Below are 22,327 nucleotides of genomic sequence, written 5' to 3'. Positions count from 1 at the left end.
AGAAGAGGGACTAGTTGGAAAGAAGGGGTTCAGTGAAGGAGAGATATAGGGGACAAAAAGTACTGGGAGGGGATTATGATCAAAATACATTATAAACATATGTGAAAATGATCAACAAAAAGTTTTTAAAGATTCTAAATGTTAGACATTGAGATAAAAGTGATGTTGAGTGGTAGGAAAAATAGTACAGAAACTTTTTCTGGGTGTGGAAGAGGAAGAGCAGTAAACAAAATGATTCATATACTGAATTTGAGATGGTCATGGGACATGAAAAGAGAAATGGTCAATGAAAGGTTAAAATTCAGAAACTGAATTTTTGAGCGTGGTCAGGACTGAGGACATGACATTTGGAAGTCAATGCACACATGATGCCTGAAGCCCTAAGAACTCATGAGCCTTCCACAGAAAGTGTGCAGTGGTGGAAGAGCACCCGGTAAACCTTTGGTGCTATTGGGTGACGCTGACCATAAGAAATAGGAAGAGGAACAAAAGCAAAACCAAAGCTAGAGAGATGGTGCAGTAACTAAAGGTTCTTGCTTACAAAGACTGCCAGCGTGGGTTCAATTCCCCAGCACTCAAGTAAAGCCAGATGCACAAAGTGATACATGCATCTGGAGTTTGTTTGCAATAGCAAGAGGCCCTGGTGTGCTCATTCTCTTTTTTTTTTCTTGGATTACAAATAAATAAATAATAATATATGAAATGTTCCTGTTCCTTGTCTCCCTATCATAAGAAAAAAAAGAAACAGCCGGGCGTGGTGGCGCACGCCTTTAATCCCAGCACTCGGGAGGCAGAGGTAGGAGGATTGCCATGAGTTCAAGGCCACCCTGAGATGACAGAGTTAATTCCAGGTCAGCCTGGACCAGAGTAAGACCCTACCTCGAAAAACCAAAAAAAAAAAAAAAAAAGAAAGAAACATACCAGGTACAAGGTAATGGCAGGATGTCTCCATTGACTAAGTGGTCAGTGATCTGTGTCTTACATGGAAAAACTCCTTACACCATAAGGAAGACTTTTCCTTTCCTTTCCTTTTCTTCTCCTCTCTTTTCTTCCTTTCCTTTTTTTTTTTTTTTTTGGTTTTTTGAGGTAGGGTCTCACTCTGGTCCAGGCTGACCTGGAATTAACTATGGAGTCTCAGGGTGGCCTTGAACTCTCAGTGATCCTTCTATCTCTGCCTCCCGAGTGCTGGGATTAAAGGCGTGCACCACCACCCCCGGCTTCCTTCTGTTCTTTTTTGTGGTAGCAAGCATCAAACTCAGGGCCTTGTGCAGCTATAACTGAGCTGCACCCCTACCCTAGAACGTGATTTCTTGTTTATTTTTATTTATTTATTTGAGAGTGACAGAGAGAGAGAGAGAAAATGGGCACACCAGGGCCTCCAGCCACTGCAAATGAACTCCAGACACGTGCGCCCCCTGGTGCATCTGACTAACATGGTTCCTGAGGAATCAAGCCTCGAACCTGGGTCCTTAGGCTTCACAAGCAAGCACTTAACTGCTAAGCCATCTCTCCAGCCCTAAAGCGATTTCTTCAAAGTACCATCCTCATAACTAATAAAAATGATCAGATGGGTTGGAGAGATGGCTTAGCAGTTAAAGCACTTGACTGCAAAGTCTAAGGACCCAGGTTCGTTTTCCCAGTACCCATGTAAGTCAGATACACATGGCGGCTCATGCATCTGGAGTTTGTTTGTAGTGGCTGGAAGCCCTTGCACGCCCATATTCTCTCTGTCTCTCTCTCTCTCTCTCTCTCTCTTTCTCTCTCTCTCTCCCCCTCTTTCTTAAATAAATAAATAATTTTTAAAAAACAGAAAAAAAAAATGATCAGAGACCAGACCACTCCAACAACCTAATAAAATGCCTATTCTTTTCCTCTGTTGGGGGATAGCTTGAATCTCCTGTAATCAATGCTACTTCTTTTTCCATATCCTACTTTTCTCTTCCAATTAAAACTTTTGAGACTTAGTTATTTACATCTCAGTTTTTATTTCTTTTAAAAAATATTTTATGCCGGGCGTGGTGGCGCATGCCTTTCGTCCCAGCTCTCGGAAGGCAGAGGTAGGAGGATCACCATGAGTTCGAGGCCACGCCGAGACTACATAGTGGGGGAAAAAAAAAAAGACCAATAGGTCTGGTAACATCTACTTATAATCCCAGAAGTAACATAAACTGAGGCAGAAGAATCCCTGGTTCAAGGCCAACTTGACTATACAGTGAGACCCTGTCCCAAAAACCAAGTCTCTACTTGACTTTCCACTTGAAGATACTGGGGAAGGGCACAAACTAGCCCTAAAGCGAGCCCAAGGAAGGAAATAGCAAAAGCTAGGGTTGAAATTTATGAAACAGGGCTGGGGAGATGGCTTGGTGGTTAAGGCACTTCCCTGCAAAGCCAAAGGACCTAGGTTCGATTCCCCAGAACCCACATAAGCCAGATGCACAAGGGAGCACATGTGTCTGGAGTTTGTTTGCAATGGCTGGAGGCCCTGGTATGCCCCTTTCTCTCTCTCATCTTCTTTCTCTCAAATAAATAAATAAAATAAAAGTATTTTAAAAAAAAAGAAAAGAAATTTATGAAACAAGGAGTAGAAAGATAATAGATTTTAAAAATCAATGAATCCTAGCTGGGCGTGGTGGCACATGCCTTTAATCCCAGCACTCAGGAGGCAGAGGTAGGAGGAGTGCCATGAGTTCAAGGCCACCCTGAGATGACAGAGTTAATTCCAGGTCATGGAAGTCAGGTTGGGGGTCCTCAAATGAGTAGGCATTGAATTCCCATAAGAATTTAGTCAATTTGTGTGTGTACTACCTTTGTACTGTGACTCAAGCACAGAAGGTTTCAATATCAATTTGTTGATTAATTCTAAAAAGTTATGGTTGTTAGAATACATAAGAATTAGAATATCACTTTAAACTTTCTTCATGGTGAAGCTGAATAGCTTTGTTTAAATGCCAGAATAGTGCTCTCATCTTAACGTTTCTGTTGGTTCCAAGTGTGAGAACCAAGCCGGGAGGGCCCAGAAGACAGCCGAGGGGGAAGCTCCAGGAAGTCTGGATTTCTGCTTGTAGCTTTTCTCCACCATGTCTGAAGCGTACTGTTCTAAGCCTTAGTTCTCCGTTTTGAGAACCTAATCTAGATACAAAAAGAATTATTCTTCCAGGCTTGGAGAGAGGGGTTAGCAATTAAGGTACTTGCCTGTGAAACCTAAGGACCTAGGTTCTACTCCCCAGAGCCCACCTAAGCCAGACACACAAGGTGACACACGGGCACAGGTGGCGCCCACGTCTGGAGTTCAACTGCAGTGGCTAAGGCCCTGGCATCCCAATTCTCTCTCTCTCGTTCTGTCTTGTGAAAAAAAAGTTTTAAAGAGAATTATTCTCCCTATTATGACAAGATTTGTTTTGTCTATTTGTTTCTGAAACAGGATCTAACTTTGTAGCCCTGGTGTCATGGCCTATAACTTGTGGCAGTTCTCCTGTCTCTGCCTTCTGAGTGCTGGGATCATAGCAGTGCACTGTATTAATGCTTAGTGACATAATTTGTTACAAGTACAATCTCACCTGTGTTTCAGTAGTCAATTTAGCTTCAAATGGAAAACTAGAAGTACACATAACAGTATTAGGAAGCTCAGCCAATGGAATATAATCCTGGACAATTAAGTTTGTGTTAGAGTTTTACAATATATAATTGACTAAATCTCCGTGAGGTTACCTTTTGTCTAATATGAATTTAAATAAACTTAATATCTCAGGCTGGGGAGATAGCTCAGCCTTTAAGGGAACTTACTTGCAAAGCCTGCCAGCTCAGGTTCAATTCCCCAGTACCCACAGATGGACAGAATGGCACACATATCTGGAGTTTGTTTGCTACACCGAGAGGCCCTGGCACACCCATACTTTCTCTCAAATAACAAAATAAAAATATTTTTAAAACCTAATGTGTCAGTGTTTTTAATATAATGATGTACTATTAAGAACATTTTTTTTGACATTCATGATATTTACTATAGAGTTTGAGTTGACATAACCTGTTCTATAAAATAGAGTTATCAACAAGCAGAAATGACTCCTTCTGAGGCAGGGGGGTGGATATGACAGTGGCCGCTCCTTTAAAGTGATCCTCTGCAAGATTACACTCCCTCCCCTTGCCAGGAGTTCTGAATCCTAAAGCCACACCTGACACTCATTGCTAAGTAATCTAAGAACATATTTTTTAAACCAAATATTCTCTGGGCTTACTCTCTCTCTCTTTTTTTTTTCCCTTTGAGGTAGGGTCTCACTCTAGCCCAAGCTGACCTCCTGGAATTTACTATTTATTCTCAAGATGGCCTTGAACTCACAATGATCCTCCTACCTCTGCCTCTTGAGTGCTTGGATTAAAAGCTTGCACCACCATGCCAGCCTTTATTTTTTTAAGGTTTTATTTTTATTAATTTATTTATTACAGAGAGAAAGAGAGTGAGTGAGAATGGGAATGCCAGGGCCTGTAGCCATTGCAAACGAACTCCAGATGCATGTGCCACCATGTGCATCTGGCTTACATGGGACCTGGTAAGTCAAACAGGGTTCCTTAGACTTCAAAGACACTAAGCCATCTCTCCAGCCCTTCTGTTTGTTTTATAAACAAAGCATTTCTTTTTCTATATATTTTTTTGAGGCAGGGTCTCACTCTAGCCCTGCCTGGAATTCATTATGTAGTCTCAGGGTGGCACCACCGTGCCCAGTCAAACCATTTCATGCCTTTAATCCCAGCACTCGGGAGACAGAGGTAGGAGGATCACCATGAGTTCAAGGCCACCCTGAGACTACATAGTGAATTCCAGGTCAGTCTGGGCTACAGTGAAATCCTACCTCAAAAAACAACAACAACAAAAAGCATTTCTTGTAATGTTAGTAATTACCAAAGTGTTCCTACATTAGATTATTCACTATGCTGAACTTGTCTTCTTTTGAGATACAGATACACACACACACACACGCACGCACACACACCCCTCTATTCTTTTTTAAGTAGGCAAAACAAGCAGGTTATCACTCACAGAAGGAAGGAAAAAATTCTCTGACAGAATGATTCATACGAAAAAGAAATGACTTATAAGACTAATGGGAAAGACAAAACTAACTTTCACTCCTCTTTGCATGTTTAACAGAGAGTGAATACCAATTACAGAAAAATAAATTTTTATGGCAAAGAGAAGTTTAATGAAAGAGACTATAGTCTCATGATAAAGAATGATGTGTGGTTTTTAGGGCCAAATATTTTCTGAAGATAATTTTCTATGCATCTATACTATTTCCAATAATAAGTTCTTCTTCCAAGAACATGAAATATTCTTGCCAATGTATTATATTAAACAAGATACATATGCTTGATAGGATGGGATGTAATGAAAATCATTAGTCTATGCTTCCGGTGAATGCAAAACTTCAGGTCAGAGTTTAGTTCTGAAAAAAAAGTTTTTCTTAATCTACTGGCCAGAAAACAAAGCAATCTTAAGGGATTCAGAAAAGATCTTTCTAGACCACACTTCAGTATTATCATTTACTTTGGCACAAAAACCCTTGTACTTGGGGCTGGAGAGATGGCTTAGCAGTTAAGCACTTGCCTGTGAAGCCTAAGGACCCCGGTTAGAGGCTCAGTTCCCCAGAACCCATGTTAGCCATATGCAGAAGGGGTGCACACATCTGGACTTCATTTGTAGTGGCTAAAGGCCCTAACATGCCCATTCTCTCATTCTATTTGCCTCTTTTTCTCTCTGTCACTCTCAAATAAATAAATAAAAATAACAAAAAAAAATCCTTGTACTAATTTCTTAAAAACATGCCACTTGTACTTTATTTAAATGTTGGGTACCAAAAGATGAGGAAAAAGGGCTTTCTGGAGGAAAAAGCTATCCATGAAAACAAGGTATTGTTATACATTCTCTTATCAAATTCATTAAAAAAAAAAACAAACCTGGGCTGGAAAGATGGCTTCGCAGTTAAGGCTCTTGCCTGTGAAGCCTAAGGACCCAGGTTTGATTTCCCTAGGACCCACGTAAGCCAGATGCACAAGGTGTGCCCATTCTCTATCTGCCCCTCTCTCAAATAAATAAAATAAATAAAAACAAAATAAATTTAAAAAACTATCTCAAAACATTTTCAAGTTGAAGTGAATAAAAATCCATGCAAAATGCAAACCATTTTTCATTACACTTGAAAAGGTGGAAGTTCTTAGGGAATATGCTTAAAAACAAATAATTTATGGAAACTAAATCAGTGCCACTGAATAAATGTTAGAGATGCTCATGGAATCCTCAAAACCCATCATTTCTATGATTTACTTATGCTTCAGTGAAATGAAGGTATGGCAGATATATATACACACATACATATCATCTTACATTAAGGAAAGGTCTAGGAAGATCTGGACAGAGTATCTAGCAACTCTTTCTAAGATAGAGAAAGCAAATTACACACTGCTGGACATATGCCTAGATACCTGCACTTATTATGGCATTATTCATAACAGCCATGCAAGGTACGTGGCCAAGCTGCCCATCAACAGATGAATGGATAAGAAAATATGATATATATACACACTGGAGTATTAATTAACATAAAGAAGAGTAAATCCTGTCATTTGCAGGAAAACTGATGGTCCTGGAGAACATCACATTATATGAAATAAGCCAGACACAGAAAGATAAGTGTCACATGTTTCCTCTATTTGTGGGGGAAGAAGAAGATGACCTGCAAGTGGAAGACTTAGGAGCTATGAAATGGGTCAAGGGCACGGAAACAGAAAAGGGAAGTAAGGAGAGGGCAGAAGAAGCGTGAATGAACCCAATCACACAATATAGGAATGCATGGTAATAACACAATGGATCTAATGTATTTCTGTAGGTAATAAGTAATGGGTATTAATATTTATAATTTTAAAAAGAAAAAGGCACACTCTTGAGGAGTCCATGCCCATTCTTGGGTATGTACTATGCTTTGCTAAGAGCCACCCTCACTCCCCTAATGCCTGTGCTTAAAGCTATATTAAAACTGTTTCTTTTTTAATATTTTTATTTATTTATAAGCAGGGAGAGATAGAGAGAAAGAATGGGCACACCAGGGCCTCTTGCCATTGCAAATAAACTCCAGATGCATGTACTGTACCGTTTTGTGCATCTGGCTTTACGTGGGTACTGGGGAATTAAACCCTAGATGTCAGACTTTGCAGGCAAGCATCTTTAACCACTGAGCCATCTCTCCAGCCCCAAAATGGTTTCTTTTTTTTTTTTTTAATTTATTTATTTGAGAGTGATACAGAGAGAGAGAGAGAGAGAGAACGGGCATGCCAGGGCCTCCAGCCACTGCAAACGAACTCCAGATGCGTGCGAACCCTTGTGCATCTGGCTAACATGGGGTCTGGGGAACCGAGCCTCGAACCGGGGTCCTTAGGCTTCACAGGCAAGCGCTTAACCACTAAGCCATCTCTCCAGACCCCAAAATGGTTTCTTTAAAAAAAAAAAAAAAATCTAGGGCTGGGCATGGTGGCACAGGCCTTTAATCCCAGGCAGAGATAGGAGTATCATCATGAGTTCAAAGCCACCCTGCAATTACATAGTGAATTCCAAGTCAGCCTGGGCTAAAACGAGACCCAACCTCAAAAAATAAATAAATAAATATGGTTTCTTAATAAAGTACAATTCTGCTGCAAATATAAAAAAGTAAAAATTGTAGCATACAGACCACTATTAAAAATATAATAAAAACATTAATACTCAAAGAGCTATAATGGCTTAATAAACTAGAACCATTTGTCACCAAAGTAATCTAACATCTCGTTAGATTAATAAGTGACATTAGTCCTCCATCTTTTTATAGCTGTCCTTATTGATTTGCCAACAGAGAGGGAGAGAGTATGGACATGCCAGGGCCTCTTACCACTGCAAATGAACTCCAGATGCATGTGCTACTTTGTGCATCTGGCTTTAAGTAGGTATTGGAGCATTGAAGTCAGGCTGGCAGGCTTTTCAAGAAAATGCCTTTAACCTCTGAGCCATCACCCTAGCTCTCTAGTTGTCTTTATATGTCAATAATTACTAAATTCTTTTTTAAAAAAGAAACATGGTCTGTGTATGTGTATATGTGAGGCCATGTACACATCGCAGCATCTATGTGGTCAAAGGACACTTCAGCTGTTGGTCTTCACCTTCCACCTTGTTCAAGATACAGTCTCTCATTCTTGTTCTTCACTGCTGTAGTCTATAGGCTGCGAGCGTCCTGGAAATTCTCCTGCACCTGCCTCCCTTCTTGCCATAGGTGCAATGACATTACAGATCGTGCCACAGCACTGGCTTTTAGATGCTTTCCGGGGATTCTAGCTCATGTGACTCATGCTTGCATAGCATGACCTTAGCCATTGAGCCATCTTCCCAGACCATACTGAGTTAGCTGACTCCGTTAGGAAAAAGTGCCTCTCCCTTTGCATTTGAACTTACAAACATGATTCTATATTCAGTTCCAGACCATGTTTTGAAAATGCTTGTTTAGCGGCCTTTCTGTAGAGGATGCTGCTCTTGATGTATAGGGTCTACTATTGTGTTCAGCTGATTCATCCCAGTACTTGAGAGGCTGAGGTAGGAGCATCACTGTGAGTTTCAGGCCAGCCTGAGACTAATTCCAGGTCAACCTGGATGAGAGGAAGACTCGACCTCAAAAAAACAAAAAAAACCCAAACCCCACTTTATGATATTTGTCTTTCTGCAACTGAGATAAGGAATAGCATGAAAAAGAAATATGTATTCACATCTTTTTCATTTTCAATCTCACCACAAGGAGACTGTACTAAATCTTTTCCTTATTATGAATCATAATATAAACTACCAACTTGAGATTTTTTTTAAGTTTTCTATTTCAATAGAAAAATCTTTTTAAAATATTTACTTATTTTAAATGTTTTTCTCATTTGTAAGAGAAACAGAGAGAGACCAGAGAGCTCTGGGATCAGTAAGATACTTTGGCTCAAAACTAGAATGGGGGCTTGAGAGATGGCTCAGCAGTTAAGGTGCTTGCCTGCAAAGCCTAAGGACCCAGGTTTGATTCCCCAGGACCCACATAAAGCCAGTCGCACAAGGTGGCACATGTTTCTGGAGTTGGTTTGCAGTGGCCTGGACCCTGGGTCACCCATTCTCCCTCTCTCTTTTTGTCTCTTTGTCTCTCACACACTCTCTCAAATCAATAAACAAAAATACTTTTTTCAAAGCTGTTGTTTGATTACATTGGTCATATTAAGACTAGAACTTCTTTTTCAACCAATATACTAAACATAATACATAGTTAAAGACTTAGAAAGTACTTTAGGAAGTAACCTTGGACAGCCATTTTCTTTTTGCTTATGTGTGGAATGGGGTGTGTATGTGGTGCATGCACATGTATGTGCTCTGTGGCACCCTAAGCACTCACCTGTGGTGGGGGTCAGGAGGGGTGGGCTCACCCACAGTGGCCAGAGTAAAGAGTAAAGGGTGTCCCACCCTTTCACTCATTTTGTTTTTGATTTTTTAATGAGCATTAAAGAGAGAGATTCAGGGAGAGAGAATTGGTGCACCAGGGCCTCTAGCCACTGCAAGCGAACTCCAGACACATGCACCACCTTCTGTGCATGTATGAACTTGTGCATCTAGCTTATGTGGGCCCTAGGGAGTCAAACCTAGGTCCTTGGGCTTCACAGGTCAAGTGCCTTAACTGCTAAGCCATCTCTCCAGCACTTTTTTTTCCAAACAATTTTGTTTATTTATTTATTATTTATTTACAAGCACAGAGAGATACAAGAGACAGAACAGGCATGCCAAGGCCTCTAGCCACTGCAAACAGATGTCAGATGCATGTGCCAGTTTGCATTTGGCTTTATATGGGGAACAGAATTCAAGTCATTAGGCTCTGCAAATGCCTTAACTGCTGAGTCATCTCTCAAACCCCCATTCTAGTTTTGAGCTACAGTATTTTACTGATCCCACAGCTTGCTTTTGGGGGTAGGTTTTTGTTTGTTTGTTTGTTTGTTTTGTTTTGTTTTGTTTTTTGAGGTAGGGTCTTACTCTAGCCCAAGCTGACCTGGAACTCACTATGTAGTTTCAGGCTGGCCTCGAACTTGTGGCAATTCTCCTACCTCTGCCTCCCAAGTGGTGGGATGAAAGGTGTGTGCCACCACACCTGGCTTGGGAAGTTTTGTTTTGTTTTGTGGGCTTTGGTGATTCTTCAGTCTCTGCTTCCCTAAAAGACAAGGGTTACAGGATCATGTGGCTATATCCAACTGTTTAACAGTGGGATCTGGAGATTCAAACTCAGCTGGTCTTAGGCCTCTCAGACCCTCATGTTTGTACAGGAAGTGCACTTACCTGCTGAGACATTGTTCCAGCCCAGATTGTTGTTGTTGTTCTTTTTTATTATTTATTTATATTTTTAATTTATTAGAGAGAGAAAGACAGAATGGGTGTGCCAGGGCCTCTAGCCACTGCAAATGAACTCCGGATACATGCATCATCATGTGCATCTGGCTTACATGGGATCTGGAGAATCAAGCCTGGATCCTTAGGTTTCACAGGCATGCGCCTTAACTGCTAAGCCATCCCTCCAACCCTCTTGCTGTTTTCTTTTGAGGCCAGGTCTCACTCCAGCCTAGGCTGACCTGGACCTCACTCTGTAGCCCAGCCTGGCCTCAAATTTATGATGATTGGGCTGGAGGATGGCTTAGCAGTTAAAGTACATACATGCGAAGCCTAAGGGCCCCAGGTTCAATTCTCTAGGTCCCACGTAAGCCAGATGCACATGGTGGCACATACATCTGGAGTTTGTCTGCAGTGGCTAGAGGCCATGGCATGCCCATTCTCTCTCTCTTTATCTCCCTCTCTCTGTCTCAAATAAATAAATAAACAATGATGACCCTCCTACCTCAGCTTCCCAACTACTGGGATGAAATGTATGAGCCTGGTTTTACAGTCATCTTTTTAAAGTAGGATGTTCAGGCAAATAAGTTATCCTAATCTTAAATATCTCCTAAAAAAAATTATACTATCCTTTCCCAGTAAACAACCTGAAAATGTCCCTTTACATATAATAACATCATACAGTAAAACTACCCAGAAAACATCCAGGTAATGGCACAGATTTACTTAGGACACCAACAAAACCTTAGTTCTAAGTTTCTTTTCTTTCTTTCTTTCTGTCTTTTGTTTTGTTTTTCGAAGTAGGGTCTAACTCTGGCTCAGGCTGACCTGGTCTTTCTGTCTTTATTTTATTGTATTTTATTTTTTGGTTTTTCAAGGTATGGTTTCGCTCTAGCTCAGGCTGACCTGAAATTTACTATGTAATCTCACGGTGCCCTCAAACTCACAGCAATCCTCCTACCTCTGCTTCCCAAGTGCTGGGATTAAAGGCGTGTGCTACCACACCCAGCTAGTTCTAAGTTTCTAAGTCTCTGTAAATAAGCATGGTCAAGGGTGTCAAACCTTGTCTGTCAGTTCCACTGGCTACAACCCCACCACAACCCTCTGGCTCTCCCAGTGATCTGACCCCAAAGCTTGCTTCTCTCCACATGAAAGTTGATATTATTTTGTTTTTACTTTGACTCAGGTTAATCTGTATTTACTCCAATAATCAAAAGCTGAGTTAAATTTCTCTTGACTGCAAACATCTTAGATACATAAACTATCTTAAGTTCTAAATGATGTTACTTATAAATGAAAGGACTCCCAAATTTTCTAAGTATACAGGCACTTTTAATAAAAAGAAATGTGTTGGGAATTTTTTTCTCCTAGTAATGGAAAAATTTATCTAATAGCATATATTTCCTTCTTGAAGACTGAAAGTTTTAACTAAAAACTCCTTACATCAGAGGCTACTTTTGTTTCAGCTTTTATACCTGGCACGCTCCACTGGACTCTGTTATTGTGACATGACCTGTATGCAAACTGAAAAATGTCAACTGTGTTTAACTGAAGCAATGGAGGATCACCAAAACCTGGCCTTACTTGATTGTTGCAGTCCTCTTCTTCCTCGTCACAGTCTAGACCCTGATGGGCAATCTCAGTAGCATGGTGCTCCTGAAAGAGATTGTCCTCCATGTCAGGCACTCTGGTAGCCTCGGTGGTGACTTTGACTTTCATATTATGAAAGCCAGTGGAGACCAGTCCCATTTGCAGGCCCATAGGCTCCCCATCAAATAGTAGAAAGTGTGAGCTCATCCCTTCCTTAAAACCAGGAGGTTGGTAATCATGTGGGGTCACTGCAAAAAGGGAAAAAAAAACAATGAAAAGTATGTTTCATTAGAATAAGTCAGATTAATATTTCATCTTTCAAATGTTTATAGAATCATTCTATTGATTCAGAACTTAAGAAGGAATTTAACCAAAGGGTTATACTCACCTGCATTGTAGTAGTGGAGTGTCATAGTAAGCATAACATCATTAGGAAGGGGTCCAAGGTTCTGCACCAGTACATACAGTCGACGGATCAGTAGAACACTGGCTTTTTTAATATCTTTAGAGATTGCCCCACTTGCAAAGCTTGTACTACTGCTATAGTAAAAAAAAAAAAAAAAAAAAAAAAAGCATATCTTTTCATTATATGCAATACTGAATGCATTCTGAAAACAATAAAACTTCTGACTATAATGACTAAATAAATAGAAATTAAGTATCAGAACAGTTTGTAGACAATTTGGGGAGATAATATAAGGGAGTATTAATAGTATTTCTTGCAATGTATATGTAAATGATTTCTAACCACAAAACTCCCATAAACCATTTAAAATATGACCTATTTTTTAATTTGTCTTTCAAACAGTCACGTGTAACAATAATGAGAACAATGGATGTGGAATTAGGTGACCTGGCATTCACTATCAGTTCTACTGTTAACTGGCTGAATGACCCTGGTCAAGTCACTTAGACACACTCTAGGTCAGTTAGCTCTTTTATGTGATTAAGTTTATAGACATTTCTACAGCTCAAGTATAAAATCAGTCACTAGCTCTGGGCTTTTCTGCCATTTGGTTGTCTCTCAAGAACATTCCCTCTTAAGCATTTTTCTTTCTTTCCTTCTTGTCAGCATTGCAAGACATTCTCCAAACCACTGCCAAAATAATATTCCTAACAGGAAAATTCATCCCTTTCCTCTTCTTGCTCAGAATTCTTCTACTTATATCCATTACTCTTCAATCAAATACAAGGATGGTGTATGTTCACGTGTCCTTTTATGTCCAGATACACCCTCATTTCCACCCTCTTCTTCAGCTACTACCCAATTCCCTCTCACCACATGCATGTGCACACATACTGTCCACTTCATATCCACTGTGCTTTCCTCTCTCCTTCCTGACGTTCCCTCTCTACCCTCTGGTAACTACCTACTACCTCATGTGTCATCTCTTCAAGGAAGTCTTCCTTATAATCTCTACATGTTTCTCCTCAGAAGAATTACTGTCCCCACCTAGACTGCTAGTGGCCATACCCTTTCTCTCTATAGTACTGAGTTGGTGTCTAGTTATTCAATAAACATGTGTTGAAATTAACTGAATGAGCAAGTCAGACTAATTATTTTCCAATTCAAAAATATTTTTCTTGCTGGACATGGTGGCACATGTCCTTAATCCCAGCACTTGGGAGGCAGAGGTAGGAGGACTGCCATGAGTTTGAGACCACTCTGAGAGTACAGAGTAAATTCCAGATTAGCCTGAGCTAGAGTGGGACCCTACCTCAAAAAAACAAAATTTTTTTCTCTCCAAAGTTTTCTTCTCCAATTAGCCTCACATTTGCGTGGCTTTAAGAAAGAACTATGACAGCTGGGCGTGGTAGCGCACGCCTTTAATCCCAGTACTTGGAGGCAGAGGTAGGAGGATCACTGTGAGTTCGAGGCCACCCTGAGACTCCATAGTGAATTCCAGGTCAGACTGAGCTAGAGCAAGACCCTATCTTGAAAAGGCAAAAAAAAAAAAAAAAAAAAGAGCTATGATTACAATGTATCTACAGTGTCATGGATGTTGTAAGCACCCAGCACTGAACAGTAACCCCAAATCCTTGAATTATGGATCTTTGGAGGCGGTGTAAATTCATAAAGAAAACAATGTAATGGATGCTTTAGCTCCTCTGTCAACTTCCAACAACTTTAAAGCTTTGACTACCGCGATTTTTACCAATTTAAACATGAGTAACAAGACTGAAGAGCTGTAGCCACAGCTCGTAGGATTCTCCAGGAAACATCAGAAAATCCTGTTCATCAGTCTTGTAGGGAACTGTAATACGCATTACTTTCTTATCCCCTTAGTATCTGAAAGATACAGCCATTTGTCTTATTGCTCACCTTCTTGGCAGATGTGACTTTAAAATAAGAAGAATTAGTCTGGTTGTCAACAGTACTTAAATATTTAAGTTTTGGAACGTAAAGGAATTTGTTCTATGTGGAAAGAAAAAGTGTATGAAATGTACTGTGTAGGAGCTAGGAGTACTGGCCCACTGCCAGCACTTGGTAAGTGCAGGCAGTTGGGTTAGGAATGCAAGTCCAACCTCAGCCATACAGTGAGCTCAAAGCCAGCCTGAGTTACATGAGACCCTGTCTCAAAAAAAATAAAACAACCCAGCTGGAGAGATGGCTTAGCGATTAAGGCCTTTGCCTACAAAGCCAAAAGATCCCGGTTCGATTCTCCAGGACCCACGTAAGACATATGCACAAGGGAGTGCATGCATCTGGAGTTCATTTGCAGTAGCTGGAGACCCTGGCACACCCATTCTCTCTCTCTCTCTCTCTCTCTCTCTCTCTCTCTCTCTCTCTCTCTTTCTCCCCTTATTTCTCTCAAATAAATAATAAAATATAAAAAATAAATAACTGCTGTATGATATGTCAAGTGCTATACAAATATTAGATTATGATGACTAATGCTTTAACTCTTACTTCTTTTTGTTGTTTGTTTGTTTTCAAGGTAGGGTTCTCACTTTAAAAGCCCAGGCTGACCTGGAACTCACCCTCTAGTCCTACTCCGGCTGGCCCTGAACTCACAGCAATCCTCCTACCTCTGCCTCCCAAATACTGGGATTAAAGTCTGGAATTTTTGCTTGTTTGGTTTGGTTTGAGGCTTTAGCTTTTATTTCTGAAATTGATTTTCTCTTTATATTTAAGTGCCTTCTTTAAGTCTTAACAAATAATAGAATAATTAAGGAAGTAAGTATTAGAGAGAAATCTTCAAGTTCCTCAGTTAACAGTAGGGAAGGGAAGAATTTAGCCAAATATTTCTCTCCAGTAGTTCCTTTCTAGGGGCATCCATCCCCACTACTAGGAGCCCTTTGTTACCAAGACTTTTCACCATCACCTGTTCCTTCTACCTTTTTTTTTTTTTTTTTTTTTTGGTTTTTCAAGGTAGGCTCTCTCTCTGGTCCAAGCTGACCTAGAATTAACTATGGAGTCTCAGGGTGGCCTCGAACTCATGGTGATCCTCCTACCTCTGCTTCCCAAGTGCCAGGATTAAAGGTATGCGCCACCATGCCCAGCTTTCCTTCTACTTTTATTCCAACTCCTCAGCAATCCTTAGTTCTCTACATGTCCTGACAAATCTGAAGCTAGAAGCTACCAAGAGAGGAGTAAATGTTGCTGCTCAACAAAGCATCTCCATCTGCACTGGCTTCTTCTGAAACATACATTCTTGCCTTTGCTCTTTAATCCATCTGCGGATCGTGTGGAACATGGAGTTTGGGACTTGATAGGAGAACATAGTACTTCTAAGTCTTTCCAGTGATACAAACAGAAAATGGTATTTGTATGGCCTCGTGGGATATACAAATAGTCCAGGGGGGCTAATCTACCTTAATAGTGAAGATGGAGAGGATCAATATCTTGGCATAGCAACTGAGCAACTAAATAATTGCTAGGCAGTCTTAAATGTTTTTTAAACCAACATCATGAGACAGCCTTATTAATATAATTTTAAGTGACATGCCATCTACATTGCCTCTACTCCCACAAGCTTAATCCGTAAATTTCAGAGAATCAATTATTGCATTCTCTTTTTATAATAGTAGGGGTTGTATAGGCTTAGGGAGAAGTGACAAAATAAGTGTAAGTTTTTTTTCTGCCCTAATAGAAGCTTATATTTACCTTCCTCTTACAAATTTCTCATGTTCATTAAACAATTAGATTCTACCTGTTAAAATCCATAGTGGCTCCTTTTGTTGTGTATTTGAATTTGAACTGATATATCTCAGTCACTTTCTAGAAAAATCAAAGGAAATACAAAAAATAATTAAATTTTAAAAGAAATTCAGAATTTTACATCATAAAGAGAACATTTTCATTACATACCCATTATACGTCCCACACATCTGTTTGTCTCTCAACATTATTCAGGAGTAATATTTCCAGCTATAAAGATAACTTGGTTTTTCTCATCCATGCTAAAACTGAGTTAGGTGGCAAACACAATGACTGAACTTGCAAATACAACTAAGGTACAGATAGAAATATCAGCCTCGATCAGGTAAATGATAGTGAAGCCAGTTGAGAAACCAATCATCCACATAACAAAGATTTCACCAAATGCCTATTTTGCGCTAGGCATGGGAGTCACAGTGGTAAACACAGAAGAAAAGATTCCTCTTTTTCTGAAATCTACAATTTGGTCAGGGAGAAAGGCTAAAAATAAGGTAATTTCAGATAAAATGAGAATAATATGAAGCAGATGTTGTGATGGAAAGTGTACAAAGGGTGAGACAGGGATGAACACCAGGGTTGAGCACCAGGGTTCTAGCTGCCTGGGAGCCTGGGAGCAAACAACCAGGGGAAGATCAGTGAAGACACAGCAAATGAAGGAGAGCCAAGATCCATCAATAAGACAAAACGACAGCCAAGAGCCCACCATGAAACATGCCACCTCTACAACGTCTGCCGGGCCCAGGAGAAACTGAGGGGAAGCAGCAACATGGAGAAATTAAGAGGAAGCAGCAATATGAATACTGCACTTACTGCTAGCCTGACAACCAGACCCAAGGCAATGGTGATCAGTCAAAACAGAACTCCAGGGCTGAAGAGATTGCTTAGTGGTTAAGCACTTACTTGCCTGTGAAGCCTGAGGACCCTGGTACGAGGCTCTAATCCTCAGTACCCATGTAAGCCAGATGCACAAGGTAGCACATGCATCTGGAGTTCGTTTGCATTGGCTGAAGGCCCAGATGTGCCCATTCTCTCTCTCTCTTTCTGCCTCTTTCTCTCCCTGTCTGTTGCTCTCAAATAAATTTAAAAAATAAACAAACAAAAAACAGAAATCCAGAGTCTACAGAGAACTCAATACTAAATCAAACTGCCAATAGGCCTGCCATGGCTCAGGGGACATTGCAGAAGAGCAGGTAGAAAGATTGTAAGGGGGCTGGAGAGATGGCTTAACAGTTAAGGCGTTTACCTGCAAAGCCAAAGGATCCTGGTTCAACTCTCCAAAACCCATGTAAGCCAGATGCACAAAGGGGTGCACGCATCTGGGGTTCCTCTGCAGTGGCTGGAGGCCCTGGCGCGCCCATCCTCTTCCTCTTCCTCTCTCTCTACCTCTTTCTCTCTCTCAAATAAAAAAATAAAATATATTTTTAAAAAGTATTGTAAGAGCCAAAATGGGTAGGAATACCCAGAGGCACAGTCTCCTACCACCCCACCAGGACTGACTGAGGCCTTCATGACCCCACAGTGAATACCATTACCCTACTGAAGAAAACATTTCCTCAGGGAAATGGGAGCAAGGACAAGTGATTTAAAAAAACAGTATAACCTGTCATAATATATATATAATAAAATAAAATTTACAAAGAAAGTACACAAAAGAGAGACGGGCTTATTGGATTTGCAGGAGTCAAGTACAGCATTTGACTGAGCCCCAGAAGAAATCAGTCACATGCAGACTGAGGTGTTCAGTGTCCCACAAAGAGGGGAACAGTAATCCAAAGGTTCTGGACTGTGCAAGGATCCCTGTTTTAGAATCCAAGAAGGGGCTAAATGGCTGGAAATAAGAAAGCAACAGGGAAAATGTAAGGCATGCGGTTTTAGAGGGAGTTGTGGGGCCTTGTTGGCTTTGGTAGAAGTTTGGATTTTATTCTAAGCACATCAAAATTCTATTGAAGGTTTAAGGTTGCATTTTTTTAAAGTTCAACTTGACTACATTAAGAATACAGAGGGAAGATGCGGAAAACATGAGAGTGGCTAAGAGGTTACTGTGCTCACTCAGGACAGGCTTGAGTGGCAACAAGCAGAACAACTGGAAAGGGAGTTGAGATCTATGGCATCAAGTCTTGTTTTTTCAATCCTGCACTAAAAACTAGCTACTTCTGCTATTTGCTCTCCTTGCTGGTGAGAAAGCTAGAAATAAAGGTAAAGTTCCTCATGAGAGACACATTTTGTTGAAAATAAAATGGTTCTCTACTCCTTGAAGTAAATGTTTGACTAGATACATTGTATAGGTTGTCACCAAAGTGGAGAAGGTACTAAAGGCAGATGAAAAGTAGGAGTTTAAACTGGGCATGGTGGAACACGCCTTTAATCCCAGCACTCAGGAGGCAGAGGGAGGAGGATCACTGTGAGTTTGAGGCCACGCTGAGTGAATTCCAGGTCAACCTGGACTAGCACAAGACCTGCCCTCAAAAAAACAAAAAAGTAGAGCTGAAGAGATGGCTTAGCAGGTAAGGCCCTCATCTGTAAAGCCAAAGGGCACAGGTTCAATTCCCCAGGACTCATGTAAGCCAGACACACAAGGTGGCACACTCATTTGGAGTTCATTTGCTGTGGCTGAGAGCCCTTGTGTGCCCATTCTCTCCCTCCTCCTCCCCCCCCCTCACTTTCTCGCTCTCTCCCTTTCTCTCTCTCTCTCAAATAATCTAATAAATTGCCAATGCTTATTTTCATTCATTCACCTGGCACAGTATTAATTCTTGAAAATGTGGAAATGAGGTCAGACTGATCAGGAGTTTTGGTGTTCCTTGTTCCTATTCTCTAAGATTGGGACTCCCAGCCCTGGTGATCTTACACCTTAACATACAACTTGATCACAAGTGATAGGGTCCTGGGACATTGACTCATGCTTCCTCACTCTGAGGTGACTGATTTGTAAAAAGTTCATTTTAAAAGGGAAAGCTGCTTTTATACCTAGCCAGCTTACTTGAAAAATCAGACCAAGTTCAGAAGGCTGCTTTATGAATACAATAGGAGAGATGGGTGAGATTAGAAGTGATTGCAGGGCTGGAGAGATGGCTTAGCAGTTAAGCGCTTGCCTGTGAAGCCTAAGGACCCCAGTTCGAGGCTCGGTTCCCCAGGTCCCACGTTAGCCAGATGCACAAGGGGGCGCACGCATCTGGAGTTCGTTTGCAGAGGCTGGAAGCCCTGGCGCACCCATTCTCTCTCTCTCCCTCTACCTGTCTTTCTGTGTCTGTCGCTCTCAAATAAATAAATAAATAAATAAATAAATAAATAAATAAATAAATAAATAGAAGTGATTGCAGGCAGGTGCCTAACAGCAACAGGTTCTCTCTGGATGGGCTAGATACATAGTGTCCCCTCTCACCAATGCCAGGTGTGACTATCCTGACAAACAATGCCCATTCTTCTTGCCTGCCCATGTTTCTCAGTCAACTCTAGCTTCTTGATGCTGTTAGTATTTATTTTTTTAAGTAATAGAGATCTTTTAGTAGTTCAGAATTTTACTTACACTTTATTATTTGACCCCTAACCCTAGTGGTAAAAGACATTTATAATTGTTTAACAGAAGATACTAATCCTCAGTAACTTCAAACAACAACAACAAAGAAAGAAGGCATGATTGTAGATGTACTAGTATCTCCTCCAACTTTTAGTCTGTGTTGCCTAACAAAGATGAGCCTTTAATGTGCTCACTGACAGCTTCCATCAGCTCTGTTGAACATATTCATGTAAACCAAAGCAACATAACATAGTCAGCCTTTCCTTCTTGCTCCACATACCACTGGCAAGACTGTTCAGGTATATCTTCAATGTAAATCAAAGTCCACGTGATATTCATTCTCTGTTCAAAAGCCACAGAGTTTCTGAATATAAATGAGTCCAGGAAGGGTGGTGACACATGCTTGTAATCCCAGTAATTTGGGAGGCTGAGACTGGAAGATCACTCATTGAAAGCCAACCTTAACAATTTAGTGAGATCCCCATCTCAAAATGAAGTTAAGCGGGGCGTGGTGGCACATGCCTTTAATCCCAGCACTCAGGAAGCAGAGGTAGGGGGATCGCTGTGAGTTCAAGGCCACCCTGACACTACATAGTGAATTCCAGGTCGGCCTGGACTAGAGTGAAACCCTACCTCGAAAAACCAAAAAAAAAAAAAATTATTTCTTTACATGAGAGAGTGAGTGTTGGTATGGCAGGGCCTCCTGCCACTAATTCCAGGTACATGCACCATCTTGTGCATCTGGCTGTACTAGGGAACTGAATCTGGGACAGTAAGCTTTGCAAGCAATGGCCCTTAATCACTGAGCCATCTCACCAGCCCTAAGCCAGGGTTCTTAACTACTGTATTGCCATGAGATACTCTTCACAAGTGTGCTGCAAATTTCAATCTGTGTGCATAGTTTATTTTTGTCCCAGGTAAATATTAACATTGTTATTTTTTGTGAAATTTTGTTTAGGGAAGGGTATATTTCCAGAGATGTGACTAAAGCATTTGGCACAGTATCAGATAAATGCCAAACACTGTGTTTATATGAAAGTGTTGTTTTGTGAATATACTGGAGAATGAGATCAGGGAACTAGACAGTTGCATCTGCAACGTGATGCTAAGCAGCAGCCATAAGACAGTGGAACCCGTGGTGCTTTTAGGCACAATGAACATTGCTATACTATTGTAGTAATTATACTATAGCTGATAACTTTAATGTTATTCTGACTTTTTAATTATCCTAAAATATGTTTTCTGTTTTTTAGTAATCAGAAGTATACCATGAATACCTAGCAGTTAGAGATTACTACTATAAAGAATAATCTGTAGGTATTCAAACTATTTTTCTTGGTCATAAATGATAATATGATAATATTCCTAATATTATTATATATTCTGTCATCAAAATTAATTTAACAGGGTTGGACAGATGGCTTAGCAGTTAAGGCGCTTTCCTGTGAAACCAAATGACCCAGGTTTGATTCCCTAGGACCCACATAAGCCAGATGCACAAGGAGCACATGCATCTGGAGTTTGTTTGTAGTGGCTACAGGCCCTGGTGTGCCCATTCTCTCCCTGTCTCTCTTCTCTATCTCTCTCTCTGCTTGCAACTAAATAAATTAAATTTTAAAAATTTTAACTAATCTAACAGTTTCATTCTCACCTTGCAAGACTTTTCTGTAGTCAAGCATAACTTCACTACCTGCAAAACAACTACTTTCAAGCTAGTTTTACATTCATCCAAAAGTACGTTAAGTCCTTCACTAAGGAGCAGGTCAGTCTATTAGTGTTTTATCAGGAAATTTTCATTTGGGAAATTCTTCAAACCTAAATTTCAAAAATTTGAAACCAAACAAGAGACAAAGATAGGGCTGGGATGTACTTAGTTGGGAGAGTGCTTGCCTAGAATACACGAAATCCTGGGTTTGAATCCCTAGCACTGCATAAATGAGACATAGTAGCACGTGCCTATAATTCCAGCACTTTAGAGGTGGAGGCGAGAAGTTCAGGGTCATCTTCTACTACATAGGGAGAGAAAGCGTACAGGGAAAGGAAAGAAGGGAGAAAGAGAGGCAGAGGTTAGAGTTCAAGCTTTTAGGAATTGCTACTCACCTGTTTCCTTTATACTTATACAATTACTTGTGATCTTTCATAAGGAGAATGTTTTGGTCTAAAAAAAAGACCACTTAATCTAATCTTGAACATCATCATTCAACTAAATCTATTGGGTTAGAGAAAGAAATTTGAAAGCAAGGAAAGAGCAAAGAAAACTAGTATATGAGGACAAAAATAAACAGAAAGAGAACACAGATGGTTTCTCCCTCTAATGCTGTGTCACAGCCATAAAAGCCATTCGAAGTGGCACAAGGAACTACCATGTGTCTAAGACTGCAATAAGTCACTCTAGGAGGTCAAAGACAAGACCCTTGTCAAGAATTCATCATCTACTTAGGGATGTGAAGTCATGTATTAAATCAATCAAGAGGGCTAAGTTGTGGGGTCCTGCTGGAAACAGAGTTTAGAAAAGGAAAAAGTTGGGCTGGAGAGATGGCTTAGCGGTTAAGGTGCTTGTCTATGAAGTCTAAGGACCCAGGTTCTACTCTCCAGGTCCCATGTAAGCCAGATGCACAAGGTGGTGCATGCGTCTGCAGTCTGTTTG

At 40.6% G+C, this 22,327-nt stretch overlaps 1 protein-coding gene across 1 annotated transcript in view; it reads right to left on the bottom strand.

Moving 5' to 3' along the window:
* The window catches only part of Hormad2 (HORMA domain containing 2), a 103,516-nt gene that overhangs the window by 29,680 nt on the left and 51,509 nt on the right, over positions 1 to 22,327 (bottom strand). The window contains exons 8-10 of the mRNA XM_004663986.2: positions 16,156 to 16,223; positions 12,390 to 12,541; positions 11,996 to 12,249 (exon numbers count right to left, since the gene is read on the bottom strand). Coding sequence (XP_004664043.1) covers positions 11,996 to 12,249; positions 12,390 to 12,541; positions 16,156 to 16,223 — 474 coding nt within the window. The remainder of the gene's footprint in view (positions 1 to 11,995; positions 12,250 to 12,389; positions 12,542 to 16,155; positions 16,224 to 22,327) is intronic.

The sequence above is a fragment of the Jaculus jaculus genome, chromosome 13, assembly GCF_020740685.1.
Source record: "Jaculus jaculus isolate mJacJac1 chromosome 13, mJacJac1.mat.Y.cur, whole genome shotgun sequence".
NCBI classification, from domain to species: domain Eukaryota; kingdom Metazoa; phylum Chordata; class Mammalia; order Rodentia; family Dipodidae; genus Jaculus; species Jaculus jaculus.
The sequence above is the reverse complement of the archived record's forward strand: the minus strand, read 5'-3'. Positions and strand labels throughout refer to the sequence as shown.